This window comes from Alnus glutinosa, chromosome 4, assembly GCF_958979055.1.
Source record: "Alnus glutinosa chromosome 4, dhAlnGlut1.1, whole genome shotgun sequence".
NCBI classification, from domain to species: domain Eukaryota; kingdom Viridiplantae; phylum Streptophyta; class Magnoliopsida; order Fagales; family Betulaceae; genus Alnus; species Alnus glutinosa.
This window is the reverse complement of record NC_084889.1, coordinates 6,499,382-6,516,443: the sequence shown is the minus strand read 5'-3', so window position 1 is coordinate 6,516,443 and position 17,062 is coordinate 6,499,382. Positions and strand designations below refer to the sequence as shown.

Genomic DNA, 17,062 nt, shown 5'->3' with positions numbered 1-17,062 from the left:
TTGCCATGCAAGAATATTGGGGTTCTTCTAGCTGTGGCATTTTTCTTTCTCTGCTTCTTTTCACTTGTCATTGAAGGTAATCTCTCTACTAAATTGTGATTAATTTCTGTTATTATTTTCACAAAATCAAATCCATATATATATAATACTAGTTTCTATATATAAATCCCATGATTTGTCTTTGGCAGCAAGGAGTATTAGAAAGGACTCCTGTGTGGTTGATGGCACTGACCATGATTTGGGTCACGGCAATCAGCTTATGATGACAAGAGAAGAGGGCTGCATTGATGGTGAAGGAGATTTTATCTCAATGGACTACACACCAGCTCGGAAGAAAACTCCAATTCATAACTAGCTAGCTAGCTAGTGCTTGCAAATTACTAGGGTCTAGGGTATATATAGGGAAAGAGACTTTTTTTTTTTTTTTTTTTGAAGGGTAGGGAAAGAGACTTCTTTGTAAAAGACCAATTATTATTATAATAGTTATTAATTTAGTGTTTCAGAATAATGATTTAATTTCCTACAAGTTGGGATAAGTTGTAGTTTATAAGAGTACTACCAAAATGGAAGTCCTAAGTTTGAATTAATTACCACTTCATATATATATGCAACGAAAAAAGATTTCTTAATTAGAAGAACAATGATACTTTGGAATCATACTTTAGACAATAGAGATATATATGCTACTCTCTCCTACTTGATCTACACATGCTACGAAGAACTAGCATAAATTTATTTTTCGTGTTGTTCTAATTAACAAGGCTTCCCAATTAGAGGGAATCGAAGCTAGCTATTTATTAGAGTTGTAACATAATAAACAAGCAAGCTAGGTTTCAAAATTCAAACACACAAACATTCCTCCCACAAAAGAAAGGATATATAATACATATGTGAACTAGCTAGGCCACGAAATATTGATCACAACCAGCCTCATAATTCAGATGCACTGATCATCTTCCTCCACAGATGCCAATTTGATATTATCAGAATTCCTCACGGAGCAATTGGCACGAATCTCCCCTTGCTTGCCCGTCAACACGCTCAATTGTCCCATTTTAATCATGGACTTGGCGAACTCCTCGAAGAACAGATCCTCATCGATAGCAAAGCTAGTGACGATGCTCTTTGTCCTGCTGTCCGTGTACAAGTCTTGGTATGTCAATAAGACTTGGCGATTCATGAGGTCAACATAGTACTTATTATCAAACTTGTTGGGCGACCGGATATCCATCACGGTGGTGTCGTTGGAATCTTCCGTGGGACAAACTTGTTTTAGGTTTTTGGCATAAGTTTTATCGAGAGTAGAGTCTTGAGTCGGGTAGAGCCGCTCAACAAAAGCAGTACTGCAGTGGCTAAGACCGATTGTATGGCCGCCGGAGAGAGCTACCAGATCAGTGGCATCCAAGTTTTTGGTGGCCAAAGGAGGTGAGAAGGACACTAGTGTTGCTTGAGGGTGAGGGAAGATTGGCCAACGTTGCATCCCTTGTAGCGAAGGTCAGACCATCCTTCCTTCCTAGTGGCACATTGTAGTCGGGACCTCCCGACTGCAACAAATTAAATACAAAGAATTTAGAGTATAGGATTTAAGATTAGCATCAATTAGGCCTAAAGATCTCATGGTTAAAGTGCTCCATTTTATATTACAAATGGATCGAGTCTACCACATCTTTTAATAGTACTAAAGTTAAGATAAGGGTGTCTTTAATTATTAAGAATCAACCTACGTTTATCTAGACTCTACTTTGAATAACTTTGTTTTAGTTTATATTCAATTTGTACGTTTAGAGACTTTAGAGTTTAGACCGTATATTAATATAATTAACTTTCAACAACGACGCACATAAATAATAAAATAAGAACAGTACGTACGTAACCAATATTTAAAAAGTAGAAAACTTATTAATAACATAATAATTACAAATTTTTGTTTTTTGTTTTGTTTTGTTTTTTTTTTTTTTTAATTTTTAATTTTTAAATTAATTTTTAAAGATTTTTATTTTTTTATTTTTTTTTTATATAGTATCACGAGTCAACATCAGGCGAGCCGTTAATATTTGGACAGAAAATGTAACAGATGTACCAAACGGGTTTTTACTACTAACTCCGGTACTACCTATGAAACAAAAGAAAACTTAGGTACCAAATTTAAAAAAGTATAAAACTTAAGTACCAATAAGGTATTTAACCCTAAATATAAACTATTTCATATATCTTATTAATAATAGTTGGGTCCATTAACATCTCCATCCCCCTAGAATATGGAGTAATGGATCAATTCTAAAGCTTTTGATTAGGAGTTTATATGCAGACGGATATTAATTGCTCGTATCTATTATTCGTACATGTGAATGTGGATACAGTTAGTAAAACTACTATCCGCATGTACAGATGCAATTATCAATTTTAGGATATGCGAATGCAGTTAATAAACGCATCTACATAACCTTTCTGCATATTAATTGCTCGTATCTATTATTCGTATATGTGAATGTGAATACAGTTAGTAAAACTACTATCCGCATGTACAGATGCAATTATCAATTTTAGGGTATGCGAATGCAGTTAATAAACGCATTTGCATAACCTTTAAATATAATATATATATATATATATATATATATATATATATATATATATTAGTTAACAGATTCAACGCAACGCTATCAACATTCCTTATGACAGAATTTTTTATATTTAAATAATTTATGTTGTGAAATTGTATTATTATTATTATTATTATTATGTTGGATTTGTAATTTATGTTTTTTATTTTATTATTATTATGTTTATGTTTGCTGACTCATTGTTATGTTCATTGATTATGAATAAAAATGTATTTCTTGTAAGCATTAATTTTTGTAAATATTCTCGGTTTTACATATTTTTTGGTGTTGCATTATATTTTTAAAACAAGTTCAAAAGATTAAAAATAGTCAATATTATTTTTAAAAGCATATAAAATAGACTCATTACCTATTTATAGATAGCATAATAACTAAAATAACTATACGAATAGTAAAATAATAACGCAACTATAATTATTACAAATAACTATGTCGGCACGGGCATGTACACCTCACATTTTACTATTAAAAGGACATGACAGTAAAAGAACTACTGCTAATTTTATTTTATTTTTTCTTTTGAGAAAATTTTAGAAACAAGAATTAATCTTTTTTAAACTCCAGTTTAGATACTTAATGATCAATTAAGTTCACATAGGTTGTAATTTAAATGTAGATGCTTAACTTTAATTTTATATTTTTATACTTATATAATACTTACTTGATAAGAAACAAGACTTTTTTTCTCTTCTTTTTATTTTTTTTGGTCCTCGTCGTCGTCAATCTTCACATATTTGTCAAGTTTGACAATTTCGCTTTTTGTTTTTCACTCGTTGAATTATAACACATTTCGATTTATATTTTTGAATTGTGTTTATACTAGTTTTATAGTATTATTCAAAATTATAATATGTAAAAATAATTAAAAAATTAATAATTATTGTATTAAGAGTAATGATACTCTTAACACTCATTTCACACCGGCTTACGTAGCGTATTTTAAGTGGCTTCCCATGTTAGCCACTAAAGAAAACAAAAGAAAAAAAACACTTAAAACACGTCACGTAAATTGATATGAAATGAGTGTGAAAAATATTCATAAATTTTTTAACAATTGAGTATTACAAAGGCAAACTGTGAACAGAAAAATAAATAAAAACTCAAACAGAAGCCAAACGAAACATGCGTAGGGAAAAAACCGTCACCGACATTAGCGCTTATAAACACGCGCCTTAACCGAGAACCTCCCTTTGCAGTAGAAGATTGTTGATCGCATCTTTTCCTTAGTATTTGATTTCAGATACAGTTATTTTGTTTTAAAAAATAAAACTGTACGCATGATGAAGTGGGTTAACGTTTAAAGAGTTTTGCTTTGTATTTGATTTCATTTTCGGTTATTTGGTTGGGAAAAGAACCTGCACACTTGATGAGGTGGCTTAACGTAAGATACCACAACGTTACACCAAGTGTGACGTCCCACATCGCCTGGGAATGAGTATGTGTTTATATGTATAAATGCACTATTTATGACACAACGCGTTTTAAAGTCGTGATGGTTATGAACCTATTAGAACTCCGCAGTTTAGCGTGTTTCTGCGAGAACAATCCCAGGATGGGTGACCTCCTGGAAAGTCTGGTTTGGGAAGCCAAAAGCGAACAATATTGTATCATTGGGGGTGGACCGTTACAAATGATATCAGAGCCATTGCCCAGCCTGAGATGGTGGGAGCATGCACAAGCCCAATGAGGGACGCCAGCGGGGACGCTGGGTCCAAAGATGGAGTGATTGTGACGTCCCACATTGCCTGGGAATGAGGATGTGCTTATATGTATAAATGCACCATTTATGACACAACGTGTTTTAAAGCCGTGATGGTTATGAATCTATCAGAACTCCGCAGTTAAGCGTGCTTTTGCGAAAGCAATCCCAGGATGGGTGACCTTCTGGGAAGTCTGGTTTGGGGAGCCAAAAGCGGACAATATTGTGTCATTGGGGGTGGGTCGTTACACCAAGTTTAACTAACTTAAACGCACATTTAATAATAAGGAGGGACACTTGTCAACAGAATTAAAATATCTGAACTTTAAAACATCTTAATTTAAGGTATTTACTTTTCGAAAAGTCTCAATTAGAGGTCCTTCATTAAGATTTTCCGTTAAATTCTATCAAAATTTTTAAAATACCCCTGTGTTTATTATTTAAAAAAAAATTATCAAAATTTTCAAAGATTCAGGCCTTGGCATTTTTACAAATTTCGTTAAATTCTAACAAATACCTAAATCCTAACAATTTTTATTTTTTATTTTTTATTTTTTAAATAATGAAGGGTATTTTGAGAATTTAATAGGATTTAACGAAAAATTTTAACAGAAAACCTCTAATCGAGACTTTCTAAAAAATAAATATCTTAAATTGAAACGTTTTGAAATTCAGATATGTTATTTAAAAAATAAATAAATAAATAATAGGTATCCTTAAGTGATGTTTTTTTCGAATAATTTCCTTCTCAACGTAGACAACCAGATAATTTCGAAGAAAATTCATCCTCCATTTTATTTCAATTAGTCTTGTCTTGCCTTCTCATTAAATTTATTCGTCGCATGCTGTCGTACGTGGCTGCTTTTCAGCCATTGAGAACTGTCTCTTATGATCCCACAAAAACATGCAGTTCCATCTCATCAGCATAATGCAATTAATTCCTATTGCGAAAAATAAAAAGAAAAGCCATAATAAATAAATTATTATTTCGTAATGTAAGTAAAGTACTCACGCAAATACAATATATACTACCATCCCTCTATCTATATATGCAAGAAGATTGGGGAAGCATAGGCAACCAAACCAAGAACACATTAATCCAATTTCTTTTCTGCTGGAAGACTTGTACGGTAAACATGAAGCCAGTTTTGCCATGCAAGAATATTGGGGTTCTTCTAGCTGTGGCATTTTTCTTTCTCTGCTTCTTTTCACTTGTCATTGAAGGTAATTTCTCTACTAAATTGTGATTAATTTCTGTTATTATTTTCATAAAATCAAATCCATGTATAGTACTAGTTTCTATATATAAATCCCATGATTTGTCTTTGGCAGCAAGGAGTATTAGAAAGGACTCCTGTGGGGTTGATGGCACTGATCATGATTTGAGTCACCGCAATCAGCTTATGATGACAAAAGAAGAGGGCTGCATTGATGGTGAAGGAGATTTTATCTCAATGGACTACACACCAGCTCGGAAGAAAACTCCAATTCATAACTAGCTAGCTAGCTAGTGCTTACAAATTACTAGGGTATAGGGTTTATATAGGGAAAGAGATTTCTTTGCAATTAAGGCCGATTATTATTATAATTGTTATTAATTTATTTCAGAATAATGATTTAATTTCCTTGAAGTTGGGATAAGTTGCAGTTTATAAGAGTACTACCAAAATGGAAGTCCTAAGTTTGAATAAATTACCACTTCATAGTTCATATATATATGCAACGAAAAAAGATTTCTTAATTAGAAGAACAAACATACTTTAGACCATGGAGATATGTTACTCTCTCATACTTGATCTACACATGCTACGAAGAACTAGCATAAATTTATTTTTCGTGTTGTTCTAACAAGGCTTCCCAATTAGAGGGGATCGAAGCTAGCTATTTATTAGAGTTGTAACATAATAAACAAGCAATTAAGCTAGGTTTCAAAATTCAAACACACAAACATTCCTCCCACAAAAGAGAGGAAAAAAAAGAAAGGATATATAATACATATGTGAACTAGCTAGGCCACGAAATATTGATCACAACCAGCCTCATAATTCAGATGCACTCTCCTGATCATCTTCCACCACAGATGCCAATTTGATATTATCAGAATTCCTCACGGAGCAATTGGCACGAATCTCCCCATGCTTTCCCGTCAACACGCTCAATTGTCCCATTTTAATCATGGACTTGGCGAACTCCTCGAAGAACAGATCCTCATCGATAGCAAAGCTAGTGACGATGCTCTTTGTCCTGCTGTCCGTGTACAAGTCTTGGTCGGATGTCAATAAGACTTGGCGATTCATGAGGTCAACATAGTACTTATTATCAAACTTGTTGGGCGACCGGATATCCATCACGGTGGTGTCGTTGGAATCTTCCGTGGGACAAACTTGTTTTAGGTTTTTGGCATAAGTTTTATCGAGAGTAGGGTCTTGAGTCGGGTAGAGCCGCTCAACAAAAGCAGCGCAGTGGCTAAGACCGATTGTGTGGCCGCCGGACAGAGCTACCAGATCAGTGGCATCCAAGTTTTTGGTGGCCAAAGAGGTGAGAAGGACACTAGTGTTGCTTGAGGGTGAGGGAAGATTGGCCAATGTTGCATCCCTTGTAGCGAAGGTCAGACCATCCTTCCTTCCTAGTGGCACATTGTAGTCGGGACCTCCTGACTGCAACAAATAAAATGCAAAGAATTTAGAGAATAGGATTTAAGATTAGCATCACTTACGCCTAAAGATCTCATGCTCCATTTTATATTACAAATGGATCGTGTCTATCACATCTTTTAATATATAGTACTAAAGTTAAGATAAGGTTGTCTTTAATTATTAAGAATCAACCTACGTTTATCTAGACTCTACTTTGAATAACTTTGTTTTAGTTTATATTAAATTTGTACGTTTAGAGACTTTAGAGTTTAGACCGTATATTATAATTAACTTTCAACAACGACACACATAAATAATCAAATAAGCACAGTACGTACGTAACCAATATTTAAAAAGTAGAAAACTTATTAAAAACATAATAATTACAAATTAAAAAAGAAAAAAGAAAAAAAAAGAGGGGTACACGCAGAAATGTTTAAGAGGAAAAATTAAGAATTTAAAAACTTTGGGAAACAAAATAAATTTCTGTTATTGATAATCCCTGTTATTACTTATATTCCTGTTATTAGTTAGGGGACGGAGAGAGGGGGCTCTTGCCCGAATAATAGCCCATTCCCTTGAACAAATTGTTCGAATAGAAGAGCTCATGTTTTCGAGCACCGGTTCGGGTAAAAGAGCTCTATCACAATTCCTTGATTTTTTTAATTTTTTTTTTTCTATATATAGTAAGCATTTTTACCAGAAAAACAGCGTCACGCGCTGCAAGGGCAGTGATATCAGCGCAAGAGACAACTTTTCCACACTTGTCGTGGACGAGCTCACGGAGATCGTTGATGACCTCAAATCCCTCGGGCCTCAAGGTAAGGTTGGGTGGCGCATCCTGCTCAGTTGGTCCACTGGTTGATCCATGAAGCAACAACGAAGCATCACATCCCTGCATATTATTTTATGTTACGTACACAAATATTAGTCATGGTGGCACAAGTCAAAAAGATCCACTAAACTTGTGATCACAACCAATCGAAAAAAAATAGGAACAGATCGATGTAAGAGCAAAATGCACACAAGGCAAGTTAAAATGTCATTTTAGCATACTCAGCTAACGTTGAAATTTAAACAAAACTAACAAGAAAACGTGTATCACATCAAAACCATTATTTTTTTTAATGACAAAAATCCCTTTTAAGGTAGGGTTATTTAATTCATCTACTCACCCATGTTGGATAAACCTCAAACTCGTGCAAAGTATCTCCTTAGGAATGGAGTCAAAAGTTTTTATAAGTTGGGGCCAATAGTTGAATTTTTTTTTTATAGGGCCAAATAAACTAAATTTTTATTTTTGGCTTATATATTTTAATTTTTTAGAAAAAAAAATATTCCACCTAATAATTTTTTTTTTTTTAGAAAATGGGGCCACAGCCCCTGCCAGCCCCCTCCCTCCGTGCGTGCATCCCCCCACTCGAATCAAGTAATACTAAAATTTCATCACCAAAACTAAGACCCTTACTGCATAGAGCTTACTAAGTAGAGTTTTGCTTAATTAAATTGTTTTTTTTTTTTTTTTTTTCCGGTATGGAGAATTTAAATGATTCATTACTTTTATTCCGTTCGGTTCAACTTCTATTAGCTAGAAAAAAATAAAAAAAAATAAATAAATATATATATCGGAACGAGGACAGAGAGTTTCTTGCCTGAACGAAGCAGTCATGGAAGTGGACGCGAAGCAAGGCGGCAGCCAGGCCGATGTTCTCTTTGAAGACCTTCTTCAGGTGCTTTCTGACAACCGACTCAAGCTTAGGGCAGCTAGAGTCGTAAAATTCCCACGAGAGTCCTTTCACGACAGGAACAGAGGAGTAGTCTAGCTCTACCTCTGAGGCACTGACATGGTAAGCTAAAAAAAGAGAAGAAATTATCAAAAGAAGAGAGGTAAAGCAAGTAGCACCAGCCATTGTTGGTTTCTCTGGTTTATAATTTACACAAGGGAAAGAGGTCATATTTATAGGCAGATTCAGTCATATTTGAAGCAGCCCATTAAAATTAACAAAAAAAAAAAAAAGCTTTTAATTTGAATATATAGTCCGCCTGCGTACGTACCTCATCGAAAACAATTCAAACATATAAAATGTTATCTATTAAAAAAAATATATATATATATAAAATATTAACGTGTGGAACAAGTACTCCACTTATCACAGTTGTCAATGTTTCACATTTGCAACTTGGATTAAAGATATTGACGGTGGGCTATAGCCACATATAGAAATTATAAATCTTATCCACTAAGATAAAGTAAACTATGACAACTTGGCCTTGACTAGTCTCTCAAAATGACTGAGGGTGTTTGTGTAAATGCACAAAATTCACCTTTTTTATTATTATTATTATTTTTATCTACCTCGAAAGAAGTTGATCACTGCTTCCTGTCAATGGGAACAGAATTCGCCCTTTTTATCACGTGCTTACCAAAATGCATGTGAACTTTTAGGTATTTTAAAAGTAAATGCAAGAGCATCTCTCTCTCCAATAATTATATGCACTTTAGTTATAACTATTTTAGTTTATTTCTTATTTTTTAATATAAACTTCAACAGATTTTTTTTTTTTTTTTTTCATTATCTTTATTTTTGTTTTCCTAAACCACCGTTCAACGACGGTTAAAAGCAAACTGCATATAGAGAGAAGATTTTGAGGCCTTAATTAATTAGTTAAATGTTACGAAATTTAATTAAGTTGTTGGAGATGCTCCTTACATATGTCAATTTAACATATTAAATTAAAAAATTTCCTTCCATTTAATTTAGAAAAAAACTTTATCAAAATATAACAGCACGGTTGCATTAAATGTGGTAAGCTAAAAATAAATTGCAGAGATGAAAAAAAAAATAGAGAAAAAGTTGATAAAAATAACAGTAATATATAATAATAAGATAAAAGCCCAACAAGGTGTCCATCGCTTGGCATCATGAGTAGCTATTCTATAGGGCCCTTGAAATTAAATATGGTGCAAGATAGTTACAGCATTGCAGCCATTAAAAAAAACAAAAAAAATAATAATAATAATAATAATTAAGAAAACAAATAGGCGATCGAGCGTAGTTGCATGCTAATCTAGAAGGGATTGACAGAGTCACAATTAAATACACGCATATTAATTACGTACCATCAATTTTTTTTAGCTTTAAGAATTAATACTTATTAACAAAAAAAAATAAAAATCTGAAGAGGTGTAGGAGCTTCGTGCTATTCGATCAACCACATGACAGGTCATAGGTGGTTTGGTTGAAAACCCAAAGGCAAATCCAATACCGTGGGTAAGTGGCTTCCATAGTTCCATTCAAACCACCCATACTAGTTCTTCATAGTCAATAATCAACAGCCTCTACAAGGCAAGTTAGGCAACTTTCCAAGGACCATCTCTAAAAATGGGGGGCACGCATTCCCAAAAATGGGCACGCATATAATGACCGTTTTTTCACGTTCTCTTCTTATAGTTTTTAATTATTTATTGATTTAACTGTAGAAGGCTCTATTGATCTGTCAATGACCGACATCTTCTAATAACTTCTTTTATATCTTGTCGTCAATTGGACCGTTTGAAAAATTATTTTTACATTTTTAAATACTGATTTATCAAAAAAAAAAATATTTACTTAACCCTTCAAAACAACACCCTCTTTGCGCAGAATAATTCCTAACTACAACTTGTGATATATAGTTAGCTCTCTCAAATTGCTAAATCATTGCAATTTTGCACCTCCATTGTTTTTGGCATTTGAATGAATAAAAAAATTGCACACATTACAGGCACGTGCCAAATAAATTATTTTTATAAAAATGCAACAAAACAAGAAGGTGCATGAACCACTACAAAAAGGCTTTTGGAGGGTACGTTGCTGAATCATCCTTTGAGGCAAAGGGAGCAGTTTAATAGTAGTTTAATAGTGTGTTTAAGCCTAAAGGGAGATAAATATTTTTTCTCCCAAAAAGAAAATAGCCGCCAATCTTGTGGAGGGCAATGGAGGTCAACATCCATGACCCCATAGCCACCGAGGTAGAGACGATCGATATGGTGGAGATTACCCCAAGCCGTGGAGGTATAATACGGTATATTAATATATTAATAAAATTGATTTTTTTAAAAAAAAATAAAAAAAATAAAAATCCATCGAAATTAGCTTTCACATTTGCAAATGGGTGTCCACGGACAAGCAGCCGCCCACCCAGATAAGACACTCTTGGTCAACTTGAGCACATGTTTCGAATCTTCAATTGTGCGTATTTTTTTATGCTCCTTTTGTGGAAATTTCCTTGTCATTGATTGTTATTTAATGACTCCAAGACAATTCTATGGCGGTTGCATTTATATATTCCAATTTAATTATCAAAAAGAAAGAAAGAAAAAAAACGACTATTCGATCAAGAGAAACAATTTAATTGACCAGGAAACAAAAATTAGAGAATACAAATAAATAAATAATTGGTGGTAGAACCGTAGAAGGCTAACCAACGAAAAAATAAGAGAGATATGGAAATAGTTGCATGATGTGATATATTGTTAATTGTTTGCTTTAAAATAGAAGGTAAGAAAGGAGGATTATATAATAATTAGTCACATTTCGTATAATATATAGTACCCATTATGTATGTATTTAAAGACACTCCCCTCTGTCGAACAAATTTACATTTACATGTTATTAATTTTTTATGATTGTTAGAATATATTCTAAATATATTTTGAATATAACATTATTGGTTTATATGTCCTAGTCTAAGATGATTTGTGTTTCCTTAAGTCGATTTAGGTTTACTTTTTTCTTCTTTTTTTTTTTGAGGAAAAAATGATTCTCATTAATCACGAAGATGAAACTTGCTCTTTAAGTACAATAGACTGGAAGTAGGAAGGACATTCTTTCACCCACAATTCATCTAACATATGCATAATATCATGTTTAGCCAAGGTATGGGCATTTGTATTCACAGCCCTTCTACCATGTTTGATTTCTACCAGATTCTGGCTTAGGATCTTCACCTTGGTGTTGTAGGAAAATATAAAGATGTGGAATTACAAAAAATTGAAGAAAGAAGAAAAATAAAAAATTGTATAGAAAGAATACTGGACAGTAAGGCGAATGTAAATCTGTCTCTTTGACAAATATTGTCTCCCACTTAATCAATAAGTTCTGCAAAAGGAAATACAACAATTTTTGTCCTCAGGATACAATACTGCCCGAATGTAGTGTGCAGATTGCAAATTCTGAACACTACTTTGAATATCGAAATTCTGTAACAGCAGAGAAGATAAAAAAGAAGATAAGAAAAAAAAAGTGCGAAATCTGCTAGAACAATATAGTTTTTATCTGAAAACTCATAATCAGTTTACAACAGTTTTAATATAGTTTCTAACTGTTGAAGACACAGTTTATGACTATTGAAAACACAGTTAGAAAATATAGTTTTTGACAGTTTAGAAAACAGTTACGTATTTAAAAAATATTACTATTAGAAAAGCAGTTGTACACATCAGAAAAAATACACACGTAATTAATAATCTCGTGTGAGACGACACGCGTGCGTGCGACGACCAATGCTTCACACTGGGGTGATGCAACTGGCACAACTAGCACATGTATACTCAAAATCTTATTTAGTATAAGAGCTTGATAAATGCTTATAAAGCAAAAAAAATACTCATAGCTTTTCAATGTAAGACAAAGAATAATAAAAAGAAATAGAGGAAAATTTAAATATTCAAATTTAAAATAAACTTAAAATTTCATATTTTCAAATTAGAGATAAACTAGAATTTTCATGAAATAATTTAACAGGCGTCTTCTATCTGCTGGTCGTAGGAACTCCAGCATGGCAGTGACTGGTTAAGAGCTGAGACTACTATCAGGGAATTCCCCTCACGCACCACTTGGCGAAAACCTCTGGCCACACGCAAGTTGACTGCCTGCCAAGCTGCTATAGCTTCTGCAGTGGTTGGATCATTGACGAAGGGAAGGACTTTTGCCATAGCTACTACCACCTACCGGCCTACCCTTGCTCATTCCGCACTACCACCCCTATACCCATCTGTCTCATCTACTTATTTAATGATGCATCCCAGTTCAACTTCAATCGCCCTCCTTCCGGTAACCTCCAACTTGGGGAATAGATGCCACAGCATCATCCACGTTTTTTTCTCCTTGAGTAGCTTCTTGGAAGCCAGCAGCCAATTCCTTTGCCTTCATAATAATCTGGGCTGGGGGGTTGAACTTACCTTGAAACATATATTCGTTTCTTCTAAGCCACGGTAACCTCATCACCATCATAGCTTCAAAGAACTCTTCTCTGTCCAGCCTTTCCTTCAACTGTGTTTTGTGTTTTAAAATACTCACAAGCGCACGAATCATTTGTAATATAGTGTGTGTAAGTGCGAGGTCGAATCCATAGAGATTGCGTTGTAAAAATTAATTTCTACTTTAACTAATTTTATTTTAACCTAGTTCCAAATTTTTGAGTTTAAACATGCAAAATAACAAACTAAAATTAAAGTTGATAAATAACGATTGATAAAAAGTACAAAGATTTTAGAATCTACCTAACCAAATCAAATAACACACTCTTGTATTTTATTTATACACCCGATAAACATTTTAACTTTGTTCATTACTCAAGTTCTCTAACAATGTATGTTAAAACATTTAATGAATCCAGCTCAAAGATAAATTACAATGAATACCCATTTGAAATCAAATCATTTATCGTATCTGTTTGATAAACAAATCACAGTGGACATTCTTTTTCAATCAAATAAATCGATGCATCCATCGGTTGAAACACATTAAATATCCAACTTTTCAATAAATAAACATTCATTCTAAAGACATAAATCGATGAAATGAATGGGACTTGAATAATAATACCATAAACATCGAATTGTATAAATAGCATAATAAGAATGTGTGTGTTATCAATGGTTAGGTTTCATCATCAACCTTAGTTAAGGATGTTACCCTCTCATGACTAAAAACAATACATTAACTTTAATTACAACTATAAAAAACATGAATAACAAAAAAAAAAAAAGCAACAACAAAAACAAAAGGGAAGAAAAAACTTGCTGGAACAGTTAGAAGAAAAAGAGAACATACAGGGGAAGAAATTGTGTAAACCGAAAAGAATAATAATAATAATAATAATAACTTGTATAAAGGATTCAGTGACCAAACGGATAAAGAAAAACTAAAATAAAAAATAAAATTGCTTAAAAGGGCAAGAAACTGCGTGAACAGGAGCTGCAACGTGTTTAGCACAGTTTACCACAGAAAACTGGGTCTTGGCTGTAAAAGAAGAAAAATAGGAAATATAAAACTAGAAGACTCCGAACTGCTCTCACTCACATTCGGATTTACAATAGAAAGGCAGGGTTGTAAAAGAAAAGGAACATCATAAAAACTTGCAAAAGGAAAAGAACAGAATCAAAAACTAAAAAATTAAATTGAATAGAATACAAAACTTGCAAAATAATACTGAAATAAGAACACAATCAACGTGAACTGGAGCTACCGTCCAATCACGTTCTGGACTGCGTTTTTCTACAAGGAAAAGAACTCCTTGCACTGCTGGTGTCTCTTGGTTTTTATAAGAAAAAAAAAAATAGGTTTGAAATACCAACTGAAAAGTGGTGCATTTCCCCCTCCTAACGTCTCCTTCCTTTTTGTTTTTCCTAGCTGTTGACCGATAACTTTATCTCATTAAAGATTACTACGGCAGAGTAGGCTCCATGTTTCCCGGTGTAAGTCCCTTTTAGAACTGTAGCCACCAAAGAGTTTGGTTGTTGAATCAAGCTCTATCCTTGTTTTGCAAGAAGGGTTAAATTAAAAACCTCAAGATCCCAAAAGCCTAGTCCCCCACTCTTCTTAGGAAGCCCCATTCGCGACCAGCTCATCCAATGCACTCATTTTGAATCAGATTTGCTCCCCCACCAGAAACGGTTCATGAAGGAGTGGAGTGGCGTGAACAGTGCTTTTGGAAGCTGAAAAACGCTCATACAATATGTCGAGATGGCTTGCACCACTGCCTTGAGGAGGCCCAAATATTTCTCGAAGGAAGCTGCAGTAGGAATACTAGCTAAAGAATGGATAAAATCCTTGAAAGTTGTTCTTGTATTTTTGCTATAAAAAATGGGGGTCTTGGCACTGTTAAGCTTTTGGCCGGATGCCAATTCATACCGATGCAGAATATTGAGGACATTTCCTAACTCATTGAAATTTGCCCAACAAAATAATAGATTATCGTCGGCGAAGAAAATGAGGCTAAGAGCATTCACAACGGATCATGTATATTTCAATCTAAAATAGCTAACCAAAACTCATTTTATCTAGTTTAGCTAGTGGGTTTTAAAAGGCGCACTCCATCCGATTATCTATTCTTAACTCTATATTCTTTTTTTACTCTTATTTGGGGTAATTACATTTTTCCCCCATCAACTACCAGCCATTGTCAACATGCCCCAATGAACTGACACTTCGACCAAAAAGAGCATCAAACTACCATCTTTACACACTTTGGCCCCTTCCGTCAATCTAATTCATGCAAAGACATAAATGCACTAACTCAATTTCAAAAATGACGTAAATGCCCTCATCTTAAAAAAAAAAAAACCTGAAGAAAAAGGGGGTGGGGGCAGCCACCCCTGAGGTGGCCGGGTGGCCTGCGAGCCACCCCCAAAGGTGGCTCCGGCCACCCTCGATCTAAGGGATGGCCACGTGACCACCCTGGGTCTTTTCTAGGGTGGTCGTGCGGCCACCCAGCTTCCCGGGTGGCCCGCGAGCCACCCCTAAAGGTGGCCACGCGGCCACCCCCTTAGATTTGTTTTTTATATATATATATATATATATAATATTAATTTTAATATTTTTTTATTAATTACTGTAGAGGGCATTTTGGTCTTTAATCTAAAATTATCGCTCAAAAATGGCATATTCCATCCAAATTAACGGAATTCCTTGATGGAATGGGCCAAAGTGTGTAAAGATGGTAGTTTGATGCTATTTTTTGGTCGAAGTGTCAGTTCATGGGGGCATGTTGACAATGACTGGTAGTTGATGGGGGGAAAAGGTAATTACCCCCTCTTATTTTATTCTTTTTATCTCTTACCTACTTTTTGTCTTTTTAATCTACCAACCGTTTATACCTTTGTTTTTTATGTTCTTAAAATTATTCAATGACCATTTAAATGGCTGGCTTAAATTTTGAATGAAAGGTAGTGGATCCAATTAATTTTTGGCTGGCAACGGCTATTTCCTAAAAATTTGATTTACTACCAAAAATTTGTAAGGGGATCGATCCCCCTTGAACCAACAACAACATTTATGGATGAATTTCTTGCATGCTATTGGTAGTATTTATGGCATGTGTTATGACCAGCAACAACATTTGTTGCATGTGTTAATGACCAGCAACAAAATTTGTTGCATGTTATTTATGAGATTTGAACCACCAATTCAATGATTCTTGTATGCGTTACTTCTCTGCAACAACATTTCAACAGCTCTCTACTACATTTATTGTATTTCAACCTCTATTTCATGTAAGTTACTTCTTCAAGGCATGCGTTAGTCTCAAACTCTCAAAGTGCACTTCTTCTCTTTCTCTATGTAACGATGCACTTCTTCAAAGTGCTCAAAGATTGACTACAACATTCACACATAAAAAACACAAGCTTCTTTTTCACAGGTCTTTAAGCTTTTCTTTTTCTACACTCTTTATGGATTCTTCTTTTACAATTTTTGACTCTTCAACTTCTGATGAAGAGTTGGATATCATTTTAGCTTTTTTCTGTTGAAGAAGAACGGTTGTGTGATGAGAGGATCAACATCGCACCTTGGTTCTGTTCAACGCTGTAGGTTCATCCAGCGGAATTCTTTGGAAGGGCTCCAACACCTTTTCTTATACTATCTTGCAGAATTGCCAGTCTATCCTCCTAATAAATTTCAGAGGAGGTTTCGAATACAACATTCTCTATTTAAATGTATTGAAATTGCGATAGAAGCTCATGAACCATATTACATCCAAAGAAGAGATGCTGCTAAAAAGTTTAGACATTCTTCCCTTCAAAAGATGACTGCCGCACTTAGGATGCTCGCTTATGGAGT

The 17,062-nt window shown here is 34.2% G+C and overlaps 1 protein-coding gene and 1 pseudogene across 1 annotated transcript; both read right to left on the bottom strand.

Annotated features, from left to right (window-relative positions):
- Window positions 1-722: 722 nt before the first annotated feature.
- LOC133866073 (peroxidase 12-like) lies at window positions 723-1,571 on the bottom strand (annotated as a pseudogene).
- A 4,613-nt stretch (window positions 1,572-6,184) lies between these two features.
- On the bottom strand, window positions 6,185-8,907 carry LOC133865715 (peroxidase 12-like). The gene is made up of 3 exons (XM_062302159.1): window positions 8,612-8,907; window positions 7,660-7,854; window positions 6,185-6,980 (listed from the first exon to the last, which is right to left on the bottom strand). The coding sequence occupies exons 1-3, from the start codon at window positions 8,867-8,869 to the stop codon at window positions 6,363-6,365; spliced, it is 1,071 nt and encodes a 356-aa protein (XP_062158143.1). The 5' UTR covers window positions 8,870-8,907; the 3' UTR covers window positions 6,185-6,362.
- Window positions 8,908-17,062: the final 8,155 nt, after the last annotated feature.